Source organism: Heteronotia binoei, chromosome 1 (assembly GCF_032191835.1).
Source record: "Heteronotia binoei isolate CCM8104 ecotype False Entrance Well chromosome 1, APGP_CSIRO_Hbin_v1, whole genome shotgun sequence".
NCBI classification, from domain to species: Eukaryota; Metazoa; Chordata; class Lepidosauria; order Squamata; family Gekkonidae; genus Heteronotia; species Heteronotia binoei.
Genome location: NC_083223.1, coordinates 163,127,388 through 163,149,321, shown reverse-complemented (window position 1 = coordinate 163,149,321; position 21,934 = coordinate 163,127,388). Strand labels below are relative to the sequence as shown.

Sequence of the window (21,934 nt, the reverse complement as noted above, 5' to 3'; positions counted from 1 at the left end):
GGTTTAGTACAGGTATAAACTATGTGTATTCTAAAGAGCCACAAAACTATGAAGAAGTGCTAGCCTTAGACTGTGAGGAACGGGATGGTTGGCTGAGTGCAATGCAGAAAGAATTTGACTCACTGAAAGAAAACAATGTATTCAAACCTGCGGTTTTACCAGCGGGTAAAACAGTCATCGGCTGTAAGTGGCTGTATAAACTGAAATGCCTGACTGATGGGTCTTTACAGAAAAAGGCGAGGCTGGTAGCTAGAGGGTTTACACAGCTAGAGGGCAGAGATTTTGACGAAAGTTTTGCACCTACTATAGAAGTGAAACACTGAAAGCAATGCTGTGTAAATCAGGGGTGAGTAGCATGGCAGTACATCATTTTGATGTTACGACCGCATATCTAAATGCCACCATAAAGGAGGAATTATATCTACAGCAAATTCCTGGGTTCCCTAATGCAAATGATTTGCCTATCCTAAAAATAAACAGAGCCTTGTATGGTCTTAGGCAGTCAGTGAATGAATGGAACAAATGTTTAAGTAAAGCACTAGAGAGTATAGGATTTACTCAAAGTGTGGCTGACCCTTGTTTATTCAGTCATGAGGTATATGGACAAGAATGTTACATTTTGTTCCATGTAGATGATTTGTGTTTCCTATGTAAAAGCAATAAGCAACTTGAGTGGTTTGTGAAAGAAGCTCAAGCTCTGTTTAAACTCAAACACCTGGGGGAGATACAGCACTATCTCAGCATAGAGATTACTAAGAGTGCAGAAGGCCATTACCAATTAAGCCAGGAAGAGAAAATTCAAAATCTCTTAAAGGTGTATGGGATGTCTAAGTCAAAGGTCGTGCAGAGTCCTATGACAACTGGTTATATAAAAGAAGAGGATGATACTGTTCTAGAAAATAAACAAATGTATCAGTCCTAAGTGGGATCACTATTATATTTGGCATGCTGGACCAGACCCGATATCTGTATAGCCATAAGTCTGTATAGCTAAGTCAAAAATGTGCAGAGCCAAGGCAAGGGGACTGGATTGCAGCCAAACAGGTACTTAGGTACCTGAAAGGTACAGCAGGACACAAATTAATGATGAGCACTGACAGTGAACAAGTGCTAATGACTTACAGTGATGCAAGTTGGGGGGAAAGACCGGACAGGAGGTCTACCTCAGGAAGTGCAATATTCATGTATAGTGCACTAATTAGTTGGAAAGCACTGAAACAAACGCATATTTCAATGAGCAGCTGTGAAGCGGAATACTCTGCAATAAGTGATACTATCATCCAAATTGAATGGTTAAGACAGCTAATGAGGGATCTGGAAATACAAGATCCAACACTGGTGGAGGTGTATTGTGATAGTACGGCTGCTCAGCATCTAGCAGTTGACAGAGGAATAAAAAGCAGAAGTAAGCACATAAATATCTGTTACCAAAATGTTAGAGAAGCTGTAAATAAAGGAATGGTCATTCTTAAACATTGTAAATCTTGTGGTAACATGGCAGATGTATTTACAAAGAATGTAGCAGTGGACAGATTCTTAAAGCTGAGAGAAATGTTGAAGCTAGTGGTCTGAGACATGAGGAGGGGTGTCAGAGTATACAGTCATCAGACCACAGCTAGAGCTGCAATGATCTACATGACGGTAGATGATCCACCTGACAGTTGACAGCTGGCCGTCCTCTAGATTGCATCAGCTAGGATGATGTAAGGGGGAAGAGTATAATGACTCAGCACTAAGCTGATTGGATAATGAACATACAAAATATTCCATACAAAGAATGTCAAATCACATAATTTATACAAAAATGTGTTATCACACAGCCAAATTATGCACAGCACTCATAATATTATGAAGAAGGAGGAAGGGACGGTGGCTCAGTGGCAGAGCATCTGCTTGGGAAGCAGAAGGTCCCAGGTTCAATCCCCGGCATCTCCAAAAAAGGGTCCAGGCAAATAGGTGTGAAAAACCTCAGCTTGAGACCCTGGAGAGCCGCTGCCAGTCTGAGAAGACAATACTGACTTTGATGGACCAAGGGTCTGATTCAGTATAAGGCAGCTTCATATGTTCATATGAAGAAGACCATTCATACAAAACATGTCAAATCATTGGTCATATTCAGTCCATATGGAGAAACGCAATTCAACTGGTGTATCCAGTATGCCTCTTTTTGCAGCAGGATCTTGTGCACGTCTTCATTTCTATCTGTTTGTTCGTATTTGTATAAGGTGAAAAAACAAAAATCTTCACAGTCATGATTCTTTTGCATAAAATGGCTGACCACAGGAGCTTCAATCACATTTTTCCTAAATCTGCTGCTGTGTTCCAGGAAACGTACTCTCAGGGCTTGAGTAGTGCTGCCGACATACCTTAGGCCACATCCACAGATGATCAAATACACAACACAGCAGGTAGCACATGTAGAGTAATGATTTAGAACAAATGGTCTAGTCTTTTTAGCAAAATAATACTCTTTGACATTTATAGATAAATGACAAATTGCACACCTTTTACAATCAAAGTGCCCTTTATATCGGTCAAGCATACTCTTAATGGGTGCGCAAGAAGCCTCATACTGAGCTGTAGCCGATGTGAAATTGCTGTTGGAGATGCTCTGTGTCCCCTTTTTTAAAAATTATGTAAAGGATCTATATAATTGAATCAATATGTAAGTATGATATTTTTTCACAGGAAGAGGGTTGGTGGTGTCTGAATGTTCTTCTGATATTTTTATATAATATTTTGTTTTGTTAGTGGTCCCAGGTCTGATGAAGACTGGAAAGAAACAAGTACTTAATCGATTGGCTTGTCACCACACTACTTTGGGACTTGAATGTACATGTTTTGGACATTTGGACTGCTTTCTATATATTTCTTAGTAAATTGGTCACTAGCTTGTATTTTTGTTGTGCTATCCATTATAGTAGCCTCTCTTGGATTGTATTCTATTTTATTTCTAGAACTGGCATTACATCAGAAGGGAGGTTGTATTTGTTCCACATCTAGCTGTGTAATTTAAATGTTATTCCCAGTTGCATAGGTGTCACAGACAAGTGTTGTGTCCTAGGCTCAAATGGGAGAACTGTTACTTTTGGAGGGAACTGTTACTTTTGGAGGGAAGCTGAACAAGCCAAAGCTTGTACTCCACACCAGGGTTCCAGAGAAGGCCTAAGCGTGCCCAATCAGGGGAAGGATTGAAACATAAGTAGCCAATCAACATCTAGGCTCATACTGTACCCTGATAGGCCCTTAGGGCCCTGTAAATAGCCAATCCATGTACATAGTTAAGGACCAATCAGAAGGGGGCAAGAATTGTATAAAGGAGCGGGAAGTTTGAATAGAGCTCAGTCTGTGTGTGTGTTCCTGAAGTAAAGCTTGCTGAAATCACTCTCCGACTCTGGTCTCTTACTGCGCTGACCCCAGTACTTTACGGCCTGGGTGACACATGAAGTGGTTTGCACAAGCAAAGCAGGCATATAGTCTCTTCTGCTCCTAGCTCCCAAGACTGGGACACAAGACCTCAGTTCTAACTCAGCCTTAAAGTAAACAAATTCTGCTTAACAGATGCCTTATATCCTCTCTCCATTAAATAGAACAACACAGCTTTCAGCGATGACTGTGTTTATCACAAATCAGGGCTAAAGTTTTGTGATAAATCCCCTAAGCCACTCATTCTGGCTTCTAATGAAAGCACCACACACATTTCCTATGATGTCAGTGTTCCCAAATGTGTTTTCCACTCTGCTAGATTAGCTGTATCTTAGCTTAGAAGAAATAATAAAAGCAGCAACACAACAATGGTATTGATCTGTCTTCTGCAGGAGGATTTATGGGTATTCCACAGAGCCAGTGTTTAAGTCATGGATCACTCTGGAGAGAGACGTCCTAGGCTGAAATCAGCTGAAATGTTATTTTTCAATACTGATGCTTTTTAGATCACCATTCCCTGATGTTTTCTCTCTGAATGTCTTTCATTGATACCTTCAGAAAAAAAACAGATTTAGCATCTAATGCTGTAACTGACAAGACTACCTAGGTGGCCATTAACAAACAGTTGATGTGGTATAGTGGTAGAGTTCAACTGATTTTTAGACCTCCACTCAGCCGTGAAGTTTGCTGGTTGACCTTTGGGCTAGTTGCTCACTCGTGGTCTAACATGCCTCCCAGTGTTGTTGTGAAGGAGGAGATGTGTGCCACACTGGAGAAAGATGAGACAAAAAGGGCTAGACAAGAAGATGCAATCTTTCTTGAAGGCTAGTGCCTAAAAAGTTGGGTAAATTAAAGAAGAGTTTGTTTTTTACCTCGCTTTTCTCTAACTTAAGGAGTCTCAAAGCAATTTACAATCTCCTTCCCTTACCCCACAACAGGCACGTTTGAGGTAGGTGAGGCTGAGAGAATTATGAGAGAACAATGACTGGCCCAAGGTCACCCAGCAGGTTTCATGTGGAGGAAGAGGTAAATCAAAACACATTCTCCAGATTAGAGTCTGCTGCTCCACCATACTGGCTCTTTAATTGAAGGTGCTTTTCATTTGGCTTCATGTAAGATATGCTTTTTTAATTAAATGTATCTGTATATCTACTTTCCCAAACGTAACACCCACCTGTGGATAGCTAAACATGCAGATTGAGACCACACTTACCCCCCAAAAAAAATCATTCTGCAAACTTGGGGAACCTCCTAGGTTTTCAGAAAAATCTGAAAAGTTGAAAAAAAGCATTGGGGGTGGGGGAGAGTTAGTCACAAGGACCACTGCAGGAAAGGAAAATAGCACAGGGGGAAGCCTGAATACACTTCCGTGTGTGCTTTGGCTTGATCAGAGTCAGGTACCTCCAGGGCCAGCCTGTCCATTAGGCAGCCCTAGGTGGCTGCCTAGGGCATGGCCCTGGGGGGAATCGATTTGGGCCCTACCCCGCACCATTGCCTCCTAAGCAAGGGAAATAGGTGAGTGCGGTGGTGCAGCATGGCTCCTGTGCCTCAGAGCATAAGAACATAAGAGAAGCCATGTTAGATCAGGCCAATGGCCCATCCAGTCCAACATTCTGTGTCACACAGCGGCCAAATATATATATATATATATACACACACACATACACACTGTGGCTAATAGCCACTGATGGACCTCTGCTCCATATTTTTATCTAACCCCCTCTTGAAGGTGGCCATGCTTGTGGCCGCCACCACCTCCTGTGGCAGTGAATTCCACATGTTAATCACCCTTTGGGTGAAGAAGTACTTCCTTTTATCCGTTTTAACCTGTGCACCACCTGGAAGCATCTGTGCATGTGCACCACCTGGAAGCATCTGGGAGGCTGAGTGATGATGGCCAGGTGGCATGTGTGCTCTGAGGCACAGGAGCCGCATCACTGCTGTGGTGTTCACCCTTGCCGGGGGCAAGGGTGGAGGAAGGGCAGAGGGGCAGGGCCTTGCCTTGGGCACCAGACTCCCTGAAGCCTGCCCTAGGTACCTCACATATGGAAAGTGGGGAAAGCTCATAATTCATGTCTCAATGTCATATCTGACACAGGGTAGGGACTGAAGACTCAAACTGCATACTCTGAGTCTGCAATATATACATTGGCCCTTATAAGTCTGTGATTTGTAGAGAAAAAGACTGATTGAAACATGAAGAACAAGGGACTCTTTTGCAAATTTAGCCCCCAATAAAGTTTTAAGATATATACTCATACCTGAATGAATTCACCAGGCGCATTCATCCAGTTCATGGGGGCCCAGATCAGCATCATGGTCTCAGTGTACGTCTTTTTATGAAGACACTGCTGTCACTTGCAGATCTCTCCCTCTGAATGAGAGTATGCTCTTGAGCTATAATGCTGGCCACATTTATTCGAAAGAAAGCTTTCTGCTTTTGTGTAGTATCTCTCAGGTTCCCAGCTGATCTGTTCTGACCAGTGGCTGGGTGGTTATTGCTTCTTTGTTGGCTATTGACTGTGTTTACCGTATGAGTTGACTAGCATGACTTATTTGATGAGGTTACCTTAGGGAAGTAGAATCACAATGTGAGACAGTTTCTAATAAGCCTCTTTCAGCATTTGGCAGCCTGCTGGATTTTTCAACAGAGCTCAAGTTTTGTGTTGACTAATTTAACATGTGTAATGTGTAATTCTCACAATTGAGATAATGAGCCCACTGGCTTTGATGTAACCTTTCCTTCTTGTTTGTTATGGAGAGTTTTGCCTTTTTCTTAGTGTTTTCCCTGCTTCATGTTTACAAAAATGATGTCTTCCATATCCTGTATGCTCCCTACAACCTGATGAAAATTCGACTTCATGATAGCAGTTTATACAAACCAAATGGTTTGTAAACAAGACTGCCCTGACTATTGGAGTTTAAAGATAGGTTCTTCTGAGACCATAGTTTTCAGCATTCTCCTTCCATTGTTCTCTGCATCCAAGACTGTAGCAAAGTCTACATTTATCATTAAAGTGTTATAATAACCATTTCAGAAGCTCCAAGAACTGCAAGATGTGAAAAGTCTGCTAGAAGCGAAAATGCAAACTCTGCCAATCACACATTTAAAAATACTTTGCACTTTTCTATAGCACTCTACAAAAATCTATGTGGGAAATCTAGCACTCTGGTTTTACCTATAGGACAAGATGAGAAGTAAGGCTGAACACATTGCATTAGACACAATGTCTCATGTTTGCCAATGAGGCCCGGGTGAGAGTTATGAGACAGGTGGCAGTTTGAAAAAAGTGGAAATTGCTCTCATTACACAAATATTGGGGTTATCCAAAAACATGTTGATGGGCAGCAGGTTTGAGAGGGGGAAATTGGAGCCTGCTTTTCTCATTTCCTCTGTGCAGTGGGGAAGCAATGGGTGGAAAACATCATTTCCCCTGCCAAACCACAGGTAGGCAGGATGATGGAGTCCTCTCCCACCATAGTGAGAAGCTACCACCTGCCTCCTCCTCCTGCCACTGCAAGGCATGTAGTTAATATGAGGCTAGGAAGGGTGGTAGCCAGGTGCGAGGCAACAAGATGGATGGTGCCCCTCCATCGCATGTATCCTAGGAGACTGGCTAGAATGCAGGTGACAGACAGCACTCTTGCTGAGTCTGGTGAAGAAATGAGAGCTTGTGAGGCAAGAAGAGAGGGCACAAAAAGTGCAGCCAATTCTGCTGCTCTGTGCTAGTTCTTTTTGTAGAGAAGGTGTCTGCCAGCCATTTGGAGGAAGTGTGTCATTCTTTCATGCAGTAATTTTTTATTAAGTGAAAACAGCCTTAGACTCAAGGAATGGCACTTGTCAGTCACCTGCTTATATCTACCCACAGAATATGAGAGGCTGCCCCAAAATGCCTCTTTGATAGCACCAATGAATTTGCAGTGTATTCTTAGTCCATATACTTATCCCTCTGGCCATTACTTGTGCAGTTTTGGACAAAACTGACAAACCCCATTAAGCCTTCGACAGCATATCAAACCCCATTAAATTTGATGGGATTTCCTTTTTTCTAGGGGAAAAATACACAAACCTAAACTTTAATTCTGTAGCATGGCTAAACAGAGAATATATCAAGAACTCTAGCTATATTAGCAAATACATTTTCCAAGACATTTTCAAGAAATAAGAAAGCAATGCTTTTATTATCAGCTCTCATATCTCAACCACTTTTTCTGAACAGTATAATGACTTCCCAAATAGTTGCTCTTTCCTTATTTGCCAAGCAAACAAATGTAATCAGAAAAAGGAAAAACTGAAGAACACAGGAAGTCCTTTGAAAAGCCATGTGACAGCCCCATACTATTACCTGTGTAATAAGGGCCAGCACGGACCTGCTGCTTCTCACTCTCATTCACTGGGTGTACACATTAGTGAAGCAGCATCTGCTCGGTGTTGTCCCTGGCAGACAGAAAGCTTCTGTACATAAAATGCAGATCAAAGGAATCTCTTTGATATTAGCTTTCAACTGCCATAGTAACCATGAAACAAAAGCTACATTTCTATTTTGGAAATGATATTTATCTTTCAGAAAATTATTATTTAGAATATATGCTCCATTATACTAAGGATATTATTCCATCATGGCAGTTTGGAATACCATGTACAGAAATACTTATTATTCGAATTTTAAGATTTAAAAAAATTATTATTTATTTGATTTATATCCCGCCCTCCCTGCCGAGGCAGGCTCAGGGCAGCTCACAAATTTGAATAAAATAAATAAAATAAAACAATAAAATAAAACAACAATAAAAACATAAACATAAAAACAATTTCTAAAAACATCTACTTGTACTGGCATCAAGGTTTATACAGCGATCTGAATGGTGGTTAGCCGTAACATAAAGAGGTAGACCATCGGTGATGTTTCTATGGGCCAATCCCACTGCTGCAGATGTTATCATTATAAAAATACCTGGCGGAAGAGTACCATTTTGCAGGCCCTGCAGAATTGTGAAAGCTCTCGCAGGGCCCTGATCTCTTCCAGCAGCTCATTTCACCAGCTAGAGGCAGCAACGGAAAAGGTCCTGGCTCTTGTTGATTTGAGCCGCGCTTCTCTGATGCTGGGGACTGTCAGCAGATTTTGAGACCCAGACTGAAGTGCTCGCTGGGGCATATGCAGGGAAAGGCAGTCCCTAAGGTATGCAGGACCCTGGCCATATAGGGTTTTAAAGGTAATGACCAGCACCTTGAAGCGAATCCAGTACATTATCGGTAGCCAGTGCAGCGCTTTCAGCACAGGCTGAATGTGCTCCTGTAAAGGAACTCCCATTAACAGCCTGGCTGCAGCATTCTGCACTAGCTGGAGTCGCCAGATTTGGGACAAGGGCAGCCCCATGTAGAGGGCATTACAGTAATCCAGTCTCGAGGTGACCATAGCATGGATCACTGTTGCCAAGTCGTCGGGTTCGAGAAAGGGGACCAACTGCCTTGCCATCCTCAGATGGTAAAAAGCTGACTTGGCAGTGGGAGCTACTTGGGCCTCCATTGTTAAAGAGGAATCCAAGAGCACCCCTAAGCTTTTAACCTTGGGCACCGGTATGAGCTGCGCTCCATCGAAAGTTGGTAAATGAACCTCTGGTCCCGAATTGCCACAGCTCAAATACAGGACCTCCGTCTTCATCGGATTTAATTTCAGTCCACTCAGCCTGAGCCACCCCGCCACAGCTTGCAATGCTCCGTACAGATCTTCCAGGGTGGAGTCAGACTGGCCATCCATCAACAGATAGAGCTGGGTATCATCAGCATACTGGTGACAACCTAGCCCACACTTCTGGGCAATCTGGGCAAGGGGGCGCATGTAGATGTTGAATAACATCAGAGAAAGAACCACTCCCTGCGGCACACCACAGATAAGTGGGTGTTGTCGGGGCAGTTCATCTCCTAGCACCACCCTCTGTCCCTGAACCTGGAGAAAGGAGGAAAGCCATTTCAAGGCCAACCCCTGAATCCCAGCATCGGCGAGGCAACAGGACAGTAGCTGATGGTTGACTGTGTCAAACGCCGCCAACAGGTCTAGCAACATCAAGAGTTGATCCTATCTTTAGTTCCAGGGGCTGTTTCTATCTGTTGTTGTTGTCACATTATTTTTTTTAATGACCTCCTGCCAAGATACAGATGCCCCTTCCCCGATGAGCAATTTATATATTTATAGAGAAAATGACAGTTCTCTAGCATTGGCAGCAGGGCAGCTGTAACTCAAAGGGATGAGAAAAGATCCTGCATTGTTGTGTGGCAAGATGGCTCTCTGGGGCCTCATCTGCCAGGCCTTAGTCAGCACAGATAGCAAAGGCCTTGACCAGGCCTGCAATATTGTGATACTCTGGCTCATCATTGTGAACTACAAATAGAAAGGAACTTTGAAAGGGCTGTTTTGAATGGTCTGGTTTTTAAAGTGGTTTAATGGGCCTGTACATATTTTAAGTAATGGAAGAAATATGTGGGGGGGCCCTCCAGTGAATCTTGAGTGGAATTGTTCCAGGGTCTCTCCTTCACTTGGATTGTCTCATTCCCTAGCTCCCATCATTAAGATGTGAGGAGCTCACACAGCAGAGCCCTTTCCCTTCTACCAGTTAGGCTGATGGGATTCTGGAGGAGGAGCTTGCTGCTTGCTGTCTCCTCCTGTCTCTACAGCTTGTTTCTCTGCCTCTGGGCTTGGGAGAAGGAAAAGAGGACCCAAGCATCTCTTATTTGGATCCATTCTTTCCCCTCATATGTTCCCCCTTGGTCAATCCAGTGCAATCATACAATCTCATCTGACCTGTCCTAAAAAGCAAATAAAGTCCATTCTGTAAAAAAGCAAAATAAAGTCCATTCTATTTCTATAATATAATAGACCATAGCGCAGTAATGACTTGGATGCACAACCAAACTGATGGTCACTAAAGCCCTGCAGCCTGGTAAAATGTACCCATTAGAACCTGAAGGCAGATTCCTAGTATAAAAGAGGCTCCTGCTTTTATCGGGCTCCATCCTATCCAGCCTCCCTCAATTCTGCAGCCAACTCCCTTGCCTTAGTTAGATACTAGCAGAAACAGAACAATTAACTCCCTCTAGCTCAGGGGTGTCAAACTCATTTGTTATGAAGGCCAGAACTGACATAAATGAGACCAGGACTTTTTTGTAGCAGGAACTCACATATTAGGCTATTCCCCCCTAATGTAGCCAATCCTCCAAGAGCTTGCAATAGGCCTTGTAAGAAGAGCCCTGTAAGCTCTTGGAGGATTGACTACATCAGGGGTGCATGGCAAAATATACAAAAGAGTTGCTGCTACAGAAAGAACAGAAAAGAAAAAAAAGCCCTGAATGGGACCTTGTTGGGCCAGGTCATGTGTATCATAAAAAGTAATGCCAAGTAGCTCAGATATAAACTTTATGAAGGACACAGACAAACACAAAGCTTTTTTTTTAAATACCCCTAAAATAAAACATGCTTAAAGTATTAGCACTCTTGCAATATTGTGGTCAGTATCAAAGCAAGCTCTTCCTCCCCCCTCTTCCTCCCCAAGAGAGGAGCCTCAGCCAATGGAGAAAACAGAGGCTTTACTCTGCAGTTTGTGTGCAATTGAGAAATCCTGACAAAGCAAGCTGTGATGCAGAAGGAAGCAAGAGTGAGGGGGAAAGGAGGCAGACTTGCTTGCAGCCTGATAGGAGCCCTCTGGGGGCTTGATCCACCCCACATTTGACATCGCTGTTCTAGCTAGATTAGTGGATAGTATCTTGGCATGGATTGGAAGTCAGTGTGATACAGTTGTTAGGACCTTTGGTAGGATTGCCAGCTCCAGGTTGGGAAAAACCTGGAGATTTGGGGGGTGGAACCTGAGAAGGACCGGGTTTGAGAAGAAGGATTTCAGCAGGGTATAATGCCATCTACCTTCCAAACGCCATTTTTTCCCGGTGAACTGGAAAATCAGTTTATCACCTGGAAATCAGTTGTAGTAGTGTGAGTTCCCCAGCCACCACTTGATGGTTGGCAACCCTAGCATCTTACCATAGTAAACTTCTCTTCTTACTTGCATTGTAGATTGTGCTCTTCCACACAACTCTCAAAACCTTAGTCTCATTCCATCTTATTTGCTTCTCACATTGGTCCATTTTCACACTGCCTTCAACACGTTTCTAATTCAGCCAGCACCTCTCTAAATGTATTTCCCATTTTCCTGATCCATTTCCCATTTTCAAGAAGTATCATGGTGTAGGAATTAAGAGTGGTGGTCTCTCATTTGGAGAACCAGATTTGATTCCCCACTTCTTCACATGAACCCTGTTGGGTGACTTTGGGCCAGTTGCATTTCTTTCAGAACTCTCTCAGCCCCAACTGCTTCACAAGGAGCCTGTTGTGGAGAGGGAAAGGGAAGGTGATTGTAAGCCACTTTGAGACTTCTTAGGGTAAAGTGTGTAAGAGTGAACTCTTTTTCATCTTAGGGAAAACTGATGTATGAGGAAAACCTATAAAACATATCAATCAATTAGGACAGCCTCAACAATAACCACACTCATGCATAACTACGTCTCCAATCCTGAGGCTTGCCTTATTTGAGGAAGTGACCATTACCTAGGACTGACACAGGCATCTTCAGGGGCTCATGTTGATATTAGGGAGACAAATGTGCTTTGGCCTGCCCTGACCTCCTCTGTTCACACTAGACAGGAGAACCAAATGAATGCCTTGACCCCTGGCATCTGCAGTTTTAGACTGTGGTTTGAAGCAGTGCTGGTTTAAGATCAACAAATCTGTGTATGTTGTTTTGGCATCTCCATCCCAGTTTCTTAGAAAAAGTCAGGAGGATAATGAGGGCTGCTTTCATAGCACTGTCCAAGTATGCAGCTGCTGACTGCCTAGAATAACTTGGAGGAGGAGGAGAGCTGGTTTTTATATCCCCTTTTCTCAACTCTGCAGAGTCTCAAAATGGCTTAGAATTGTCTTCCCCTTCCCCTCTGAGAGAACTGCAGTTGGCCCAAGGTCACCCAGTTGGCTTCATGTGGAGTAGGAAATCATCCTGGTTCTCCAGATTAGAGTACACAGCTCTTAGCCACTATACCACACTGGGTCTCACTAACACGAATACCAGTCACTGCTAACATTTTTAACATTTGTATGTTGTGTGCTAGAAGTCCCTATGCCAAACCAGTTCTGTCTAGTAAGGGTGCTCAGTCCTCCTCTGTAATTCAGTGAGAGTAGCTGGTTATCCTGAAGCAAATCATAAAATCCACTACCCCCTTTTGTGCATAAGTTAATGCAACTTCCAAAACAATTTAGAGTAAGAGTTCATTCATGCATGTGATTTGGGTTTGATACGAATACACTAAAAAGCAAAGCCCTGCTGCAGAATGATCTTTAAGACTTGAAGTTCTGTCCTGTGTACCTTCACAGTGTGCTGAAGGCATTCATACATTTGTGATTTTACGATTAATTTAGTTGCATGCCACCTTTTCCTCAAGACATGCAAATCAGAATGTTAACCTCCTAGGAATACTGTAACAAGGATTACAGTATGGTTTTCCTGTGCCAATGAATATGATGGGTTCTGCTGCTGCTCTTATGCAGAAGAGAGATGCTTTAAAATCGATTGTACATGCTAGCTCCAGTAAGCAGTTCAATTGCATTACTGAAAAGGCTGGAGTGCTTTTGCATCTCATGCAAAAAGCACCCTCTGAAGTCTGCTATTGGCTCCCTTTACTGTAAGAATCATTTCCAGGGTAGCTTATTTAAATATAATGTAAAGGTTTATTTTCAGGAAATGCTATTTTCCTTATGTATTTCACAGCAAGGAGCTGTTTTCCTAATCCCCAGCTGCCATTTTGCAATCAGAAGTTCTGAGAGGAAGCCTAACTCCAGATTTGTGCTAAGTATGACATACAGCAAAGTCTGGCTGAATGCCTTTACTTACAAGTTTTTATTTTAGACCCATGATATATTTTTCTCACTGAGTACCCTTCATCACTAGCAACCTGCTTTATTTCAGGACTTTGATGATTGCTGAAAGTTGTTTGCACACTGCCAAGTAGATTTCCCCTAGGTAATCTCTGCAGAGATCAGAAGGGAAGAGGAGGAGTCTGTTTGGGTTGGAGGGGAAGATGAAGTTGTCTACCCCATTCCTAAATTTGTGGAGAGCTCCTCCCATACTAGTTCCTTTGCCCATCTCCAGCTCCTTATTTCCAGTTTTGAATCTCTCAAACTAAGAGAAGACCCACATTTGACTGCAGTTTGCTACAATTATCAAATGATGTAAAAGTGCCCTAAAATGCTCTTTTTTGAGTCATATTCTTTGTGGAGAGGGCATTTTTTGATTATAAGACATGTTTTAAAAATCCCTGACTTTTATTGTGCTAAAATCGCACCTTGTCAGGCACAATAAAGGTGGATACCATGACACTGCAGGAACTGAGCTCACCCCTACCTGTAGGTGTCATGGAGGTTAAAATGCAGTATTTTGTGGGCCTGCTCCACAATTATTTAGGTCCTATAGGGCTATAGCAGGAGACCTAGCAACCTGTGACACAATCCTGGGATGCAGGAAAGGGGGCATGCACCAGCATTGTGTCACGGTGCAAACTGGAAGTGATGTCAGTGTGTTTCTATGTCATCCATTTATCAGTCCCCGCCTCTACAGGTTGAGCTTGGGGTCATTTGGTTTTTGTTAGCCTAAAAATGAATGTGATTGGTTTTTTTCTTCCCATCTATCCTGATTGTGATGGATAGCTAACAGAGCCAGGCTGATTCTGCAAAGATTGGGATAACTTTTTTTTTTTTTTTGCCTTGGGATGGTGTAAGGCTCCTCCTGAGGTTTTTCTTTGCTGTCATCTGCATTTTCACAGAAGTGTCGCTTCTTGAATGGTATTTTCTGCATGTGCACAGGTTTAGGGCTGAAACACAAGAGGTGAATGGCATTTTTGCAATTCCTCTAATGCCCCTGTTGCAGGTAAAAGTTATATGCAATAAAGCCCCACAGATATAATGTGACACTGTGATGTCCTTAATTGCAGGCAAGAGCTCTTCTTGGAGTGCTTCCTTGTATTGAAACCAGTCCCTAAAACAGATGTGTGTCTGAGCTTGAGTTTTGAAAAAAAAATATATATATAGTGGTTATTAGAAAGCATCAAATTAATGGTGCTAGGATGATTCTCCTGATGCAGGAAAATCAGAATCTGAAACATTCTCCAACAAAGCGTCCACAGTCTTGAGAAGGAATTGGCCTTCTCTTAATCTCTGTGCCAGCATATGGGGATCAGAGGTATGCTGTCTCTTAATAAGGTGGCTCAGTCTTAAGAAAAATGAGTGTATGGTTTTGCATTTTTGGTTCTAGATGAAGTTTCAACAATGTGAAAGTCTTTCCAGCAACAAAACCATTCAGATGATTTTTGCTTGTAGTTAAAATAAAAGATAAAATAATTTTTCATAATGTTTGTGTTTTTCTGTTCCAGTGGAAGCTCTTCATTTGGGAACGTTAATGGCTGCCTATGGATATTTCTTTCCTATCTCAGACCACGTTCTAACACTCAAGGATGATGGTACCTTTTACCGGTTCCAAGTAAATATCATTGCATTATTTTATTGGCCTTACCACTAGTTAGCAAATATTTTCTTCATTGCAAATAAGATAGAGTTCAATCCATGATGTAACCCAGTGCTGTTCATTATCAAATACATTCTGATTAAGAGATGCATTAATCTGTGTATGGAAGAGGGGAGCTGGATTTGATCCCATGGACATCTCCCATATTGATGCTTAGCACAGACAGCCTAATTACAATCAACCTGAAATGAGACAGGTGGGTTTTCAGTTCCAGATCATGACAGAGTTACACTGGCCTTTGCAATGCACATACCTGGTCAAAAGCCAGTGACACAGCAGGATTTTAAGGGCTCTCACCGAGTTTATGGCCGTGGTTACAAAGAGAGCTGAACACAACTGTGCAGTATAAAAAGTCAGAATATCATTTAGAAGGACATGTATCAGAAAAGTAATAACAAGTAATAATGTTTTGAACTGCACTTAGTTCTTCATCTTGAGAAAGTTAAATTGAAACAAACAACAGTCTTAAGCAGATCTGTATAATGTAAGCTTGGCTTTACTATTAATTCTCTTCAATTTATTTATTTATTAGGGGAATTTTTATCTTGTCCCTCAATCAAAAGATTGAACAGCAGATTCCCAGAGCAGTTTACAAATAAAAATGAGTCTATAAAATACAGTATACCAAATACACAACTCTCTAAAAACATAAATACAAATACTACTCTTCAGAAACAGCAGACTAAATATATAAAATAGAGAGTATTTAAAAAGTAAAATAGTTAATCCAGTAAGACTTAATCAACATTATAATATAAAAATGGCACAAAGTAACAATAAGCAGTCAAAATAATTACAAAGAACATATATTGAAATAAGGAATATGTGTGTGTGCGCGCACCCCCTTCCCCAGCATTGTGAGGGGAAAATGAGCTTAAATACATCAGATTACAAGGGCTGATTTGGTCCTGGACACCAGGGTTTTAATAGGTTTGTTGCTAGGTGAGTCCTTGAGACGAGGGCATTCCACATTTGGGAAGCCACCTATGGTTGCCAACCTTCATGTGGGGTAGGGTTGCCAACTCTGGGTTGGGAAATACCTGGAAACTTTGGGGGGGGGGGTGCTACTGGAAATGCTTGGGTCTCCTCTTTTAGATGGGGAAATTAGCAAGAGGGAGACTAGGTAGAGTGAATTAGGAGCACGGATCTTCACTGATAATATGAAGGTCCAGTCTCAGAGAAGAAAACACTCAAATATATTTTATAATGTTTACTAGAAAATATGTATACAAGGTACAAACACACACAGACAATACAATATAAGCAAACAAGAACTAAGAAAAATAGGGGTGAGAGATGGGGGCTTTTAGGGTTTCTTACAGAAGTAATACAACCTGTCCAGTTATGCGGAGGTCCTTGAAGATGGAGACATGCATTGCCATCATGCCATGTCTGAGGGGGCCCCTTAGAGTAACGGGGGGGGGGGGGACAATCTGGTTACATGTGCTCAGACTGAACAAAAAGGTGTGACTTGCTCTCATGTTTATAATCTTTGGAAAGGATGAGGTTCTCCCAGAAAAGGGGCTGGTTTGTGGTGGGCAGTGATGTATCTTTCCTGGGTGCCTGATTGGATGCCCACCCCAAGCCAATGGGCAGAGTTCACTCTGGTCACCTGAATGGATCTCCAGGTAAAACAATAATGGGGCTGATTTAGTAATGTTTTCTGAATGAGTTACAATGGGTCAGGATGGGTGTTAATTGTTTAGGCAATTTAGCAAAAGATACCCTGTGGAGAAGTAAGCATAGAGGACAAAGGGTTTGTCCAGTTGTCAGACATTACCACAGGAGCAAACAAGAGACAAGCATAGTTACAGTAAGGAGGCAAGGAGTTGGCCACTTAATTACTTAGCCAAAGATTACAAAAGAAATACCTGCTGAACCTATATCTTATCACTAAGTGGGGAGGGGGAGAGCAGCCAGTACAGGACACATCTATGTTGCAATCAGAGCCAAGCCTCAGCATGTTCTCTGCTGTGTCACAGAGGGTGTTTCAGTTGGCCTGTTTTCTGATCAATCTCCATTTTGTTTCCGTAGCTTGAGGTCCCCTGAAGCTCAAGTGGGGTACCCCTAGAGGCAGGCAGTGCCTCCTAGCCACAGGGGTGGAACCTGGGGAAAGGAGGGTTTGGGAGGGGAAGGACATTGGTATAATGTCATAGTTCACCCTCCAAAGCAATCATTTTATCCAGGGAAGCTGATCTCTTATCATTTGGGGATCAATTGCAATAGCAGGAATCTCCAGACAGCATCTGAAGGTAGGCAGCCCTAATGTGGAGGCTAGAAATCTCCAGGAACCCTAGTGCCATCCTTGAGAAAGGCATGCTTCTCAGAATAGCCTGCCTCACCTCTAAGAAAGGCTGGATATATAGCAGGGCCTTTGATATTAGCTGGTGGGAACCTTAATGGTAGCTTTATTTATTGCACACTAGAATGATAGTCTGGGGCAGTCTTTTTTTTTCTTTCTCATTTTGTGTGAGCTTCTGTCTGGTCTACAGACTGTAATTAGTTCAAGGGTACCCTCTGAACACATAGCAGGTGTGGACATTCTTGATTCTGTTGAAGACACTTGCTGCAGTGTATAGATGTGAGTGCCTTTCTTTGGATGGAAGCTGGTTTGGAGCTTGTGTTGGGTTTATTCTGCAGTTTAAAAGTGGTGGTGAATAATGCTGGGGTGGTGAACTACAGCAATTTCCTGTCTGTTTTGCACCTAATGCTGTGCTCTGCAAATATTTGGGTATATATGATTGAATCAACCTTCCACAGGCATTCTGTTTGTCTCGATAAACAGTATGGTAATTTAAATGCATTCAGCTGACACTGTTATCATCTCCCCAGAACAGCTGATTTTATACAGTGCAGCAGTTCCAGTACTGCAATGTGAATACCTTGCCTAAGATGAATTCCAGTTGTACAAGTTTTGTTCTGTTTTGCAGACACCTTATTTTTGGCCATCCAATTGTTGGGAGCCGGAAAACACAGATTATGGTCAGTGTGGATCTCTCTTCTCTTTCACTCCGGAGTCTTGCATTGTATGGATGATAATCTCATAACCATATTTTTCGTTTAAACCCTGCATTGCTAAGCTCTTCCTGACCTTCCAAACCCAGGGCAAGAACTGCTAATGCTGAGCTCAAGATTGGCTTTGGTTTACAAAGTTTACTAAGGCAGAGGTCAAATCTGCATATGAACTAGGAATACAAAAATAGCATTCTTTTCCTCAAATCCTTTGCTAATGCATAATGGGCAGTGACTCAGAAGGTAGTTATTCTGCCATTTTTGTTAGGTTGGAACAATAGCGAACAGCTGGCTAAGAAATGGTCAAAGCTGAGAACTTGTTCTGAGGAAATACAATAGATGTTATGTCAATGAATTTTGTGTATGTCCATCATAGCAGCCATGGCTATAAATGTCCATATATGCTGCTATCCTATTGACATATATGAGGCATTTATAGTTATGTATATGCATCTTTACTTTGAACTCTGACACACAGCAAATCATAAGGGTCAATCAAATGACCTTTTTATAGCATTCTGATGAGAGATTGCAGTGTTGTACATTGTTGATTAACTTCCTCCCAGAGCTCAGATTTTTCAAAATGAGTTCATGAGGTTTATTTCTTGTTGATATCTCTTCTGTATATTATGCATCCAGGGCTTTAAAGGGATCAGGCTGAGCATTAAATCATGGGATACTTTCGGCATATTTCAAAAGCTGGCAGTTGACTGATTCAGCTAAATGCAAATTTGGGCATCACCTATTTCACGGAGTCCTGACAAATTTGTGGTGCTGTGCTCTGTACTGTATGGTACCATGCCAGTTTATTGTGTTGGACATTCTTCTTAACTTCTCTGGAGTGTATAATTGAAGTAAAGGGGGGAAAGATTAATAGGGCAACATTGATGAAGCATCTGCATATTGAATGCCTTGAAAAACTGAAAGATAGGTGAAAATATGACAAGAGAACTTTTTTTTAAAAAAAAAGTCTGACATCAAAGTACTTAGAAAGGGCATGATAACGCTAGTTGATAGACATTTTTCTGTACATTGAAAAGCTGTGCTTTCATGTGGCTTCAGAGGTCATTGAGCAAATTACCTTGTGCCTTTGAATTCTCTTGGGATTGGATCGAGCACCAAATTTCCACTTGCATTAGAACTGTTGTGCAAATGGAAACTCAAGAGAAAGACCATGGTAGCCACTTTCACTCGGTCAAACTAATTGCTTCCTCACTTGCATTTCCTGCAGCCATAATGTATAGGGAGGAAAATGCTAGATGTTGTATAAGATCTTAACGCGAGGCTGTGCTAAGTCCATTTTTGTTTCTACATATCACTGGATCCAGGCTTATCCTTAACCTCAAGTTCACCCAATTCAGTTATGGATTTCTGAAATGAGAAGTTTTGGGGCTTGAAGCTACTTACACACTATGCCGTTCATTGGGATGTGTGCATCTGATTGTAGCTATGCACACATTCATAATGCAATTTGGCCATTGTAAAGCAAATTGCAGGCTGAATTCAGATGTCCAGTTTGAGCTGACATAGGGACAGTCTCCAGGCAGATTAAAAAAGCAAGGTCAGACAGGTATAGCTGCTGCCCTGCCCTGTTCCTGCACTCACCCCATCCTCCAACGGCTCTGAGACGGATCAAATAGCTACCACTTGGGAAGTGGTAGCAAATTCTTTTGCTGCACTAAATTCATCTTTCTGGGGCGTCTGACCGCAGGAGTGCGCAATCGAGGCAGATTGGTGGTGTGAACCTGCCAATCTGCTCTAGGTGCTCATTGGTATTATTCTTTGTAAAAAAAACAGTCCGGAGCACATGAGCGCATGTGTGCATGAGCACGTGTGCATGAGTGCATGGCCACTAAAAATGTAAGGAAAAAAAAGAAACCCAAACTGCGCTAAAGGGGTGGTGTGCAACAACTGTGTGAATGTGCCAAATCACCCTGATATGCGCACATTGTGTGAGAGCATCTGATCAAGATTTGGCTGCTCCAGTTTGGGGCAGCACAGTTTGGGATGCCTCCACTGCACTTGAAGCTGCCAATCTGTACCCAGCCTTAGAGCTAAAGGCTCTTAAACTATTACTTAAATTTAGCCCTAAGTCCATTGATGAGAACATGTTCAATGTCATGCTATGCCTTTTCCTCAGACTGTGATCAATTGTACTGTGTTAATGCCATATGCAAAACAGTCACAAATCTCTCTCTATCGGCTTGGCTTCGCGAACAAAGATTTAAGAAGGGTGCAATAGTCCACGTCTGCTGCAGGCTCGCTGGTGGCTGACAAGACCAATGCGGGACAGGCAGGTCCGGCCACAGTGGCTGCAGGGAAAAGTCTGATTTAGGGTTGGTGCTGTAGCAGTGCGATTCTTCCTCAGTCTCCTTTTGTGCTTAAGACCAGCTATGCGTGCGTTCTCAAAGGAAGAGACAGCCTGGTGGATGGTGTGTCTCCATGCTTTGCGATCTGAGGCTAGGTCAGACCACTGGTGATGGTTGATGCGACAGGTGCCAAGGGATTTCTTCAAGGAGTCCTTGTACCTCTTCTTTGGTGCCCCTCTATTTCGATGGCCGGTGGAGAGTTCGCCATACAGGGCAATCTTGGGAAGGCGGTGGTTTTCCATCCTAGAAATATGCCCTGCCCAGCACAGCTGCGTCTTCAGCAGCAGGTAACCTCCGCCCGCTTGAGGACTTCAGTGTTGGTCACAAAGTCACTCCAGTGGATGTTGAGGATGGTGCGAAGGCAGCGCTGATGAAAGTGCTCGAGGAGTCGCAGGTGATGACGGTATAAAACCCACGATTCGGAGCCATAGATGAGGGTTGTCATCACAACCGCTTTGTAAACATTGATCTTTGTGCCTTTTTTCAGATGCTTGTTGCTCCACACTCTTTTGTGCAGCCGGCCAAATGCACGGTTTGCCTTTGCCAGCCTGTTGTCAATCTCCTTGTCGATCTTGGCATCTGAGGAGATGATGCACCCCAGGTAGCTGAACTGCTGGACTGTCTTCAGAACTGATTCACCCACAGTGATGCAGGGAGGGTGATAATCTTCCTGGGGTGCAGGCTGGTGGAGAACTTCTGTCTTCTTCAGACTAACTTCTAGGCCGAATAGCTTGGCAGCCTCTGCAAAGCAGGACGTCATATGCTGCAGAGCTGATACCGAGTGGGAGACGAGTGCAGCATCATCAGCAAACAGTAGCTCTCGGATGAGTTTTTCCATTGTCTTCGAGTGGGCCTTTAGTCGCCTCAGGTTGAACAGGCTGCCATCGGTGCGATAGCGGATGTAGACACCATCGTCATCATCTAGATCTACTGTGGCTCTTTGAAGCATCATGCTAAAGAAGATCGTAAAGAGAGTTGGTGCGAGAACGCAGCCTTGCTTTACACCTGTACCTATTGGGAAGGGCTCCGAGAGGTCGCTGCAGTGTCTGACTTGGCCTCACTGGTCTTCGTGTAGCTGGATGATCATGCTGAGGAATTAATCCCTTGGGGGACATCCTAAACGTTCCAAGATTTGCCACAGGCCTTTCCTGCTAACGGTATCGAAGGCTTTGGTAAGGTCGACAAAAGTCACATACAGAGCCTTGTTCTGTTCCCTGCATTTCTCTTGGAGCTGCCTGAGAACAAATACCATGTCACAAATACTATTTGAGGATTCAAGCAGGTCTGCAGTTGTTAGTTACCCCAACATATTTGTGTTGCCTCAACTGGTAAAAGTACCTGATAAATGATGTAAGAATCTAAAAGACCATATTCTCTTAGAATTTAAAGAATGAGTTTACAGAAAATTAGGCATTTATAGCATCTTACAAATAAAAGTCCAGAATTTTGAGTGATACAAATGGAATCATATAAGGCTTTTAGAAAGATAATTCTTTCCTTCTCCAATGGCT

At 42.7% G+C, this 21,934-nt stretch overlaps 1 protein-coding gene across 9 annotated transcripts in view; it reads left to right on the top strand.

Annotated features, from left to right (window-relative positions):
- The window catches only part of RGS7 (regulator of G protein signaling 7), a 376,996-nt gene that overhangs the window by 243,343 nt on the left and 111,719 nt on the right, over positions 1-21,934 (top strand). For all 9 annotated transcript variants that reach the window (XM_060243399.1, XM_060243417.1, XM_060243443.1 and 6 more), the window contains exons 5-6: positions 14,891-14,997; positions 17,973-18,024. In XM_060243399.1, the coding sequence (XP_060099382.1) occupies positions 14,891-14,997; positions 17,973-18,024 (159 nt within the window). The remainder of the gene's footprint in view (positions 1-14,890; positions 14,998-17,972; positions 18,025-21,934) is intronic.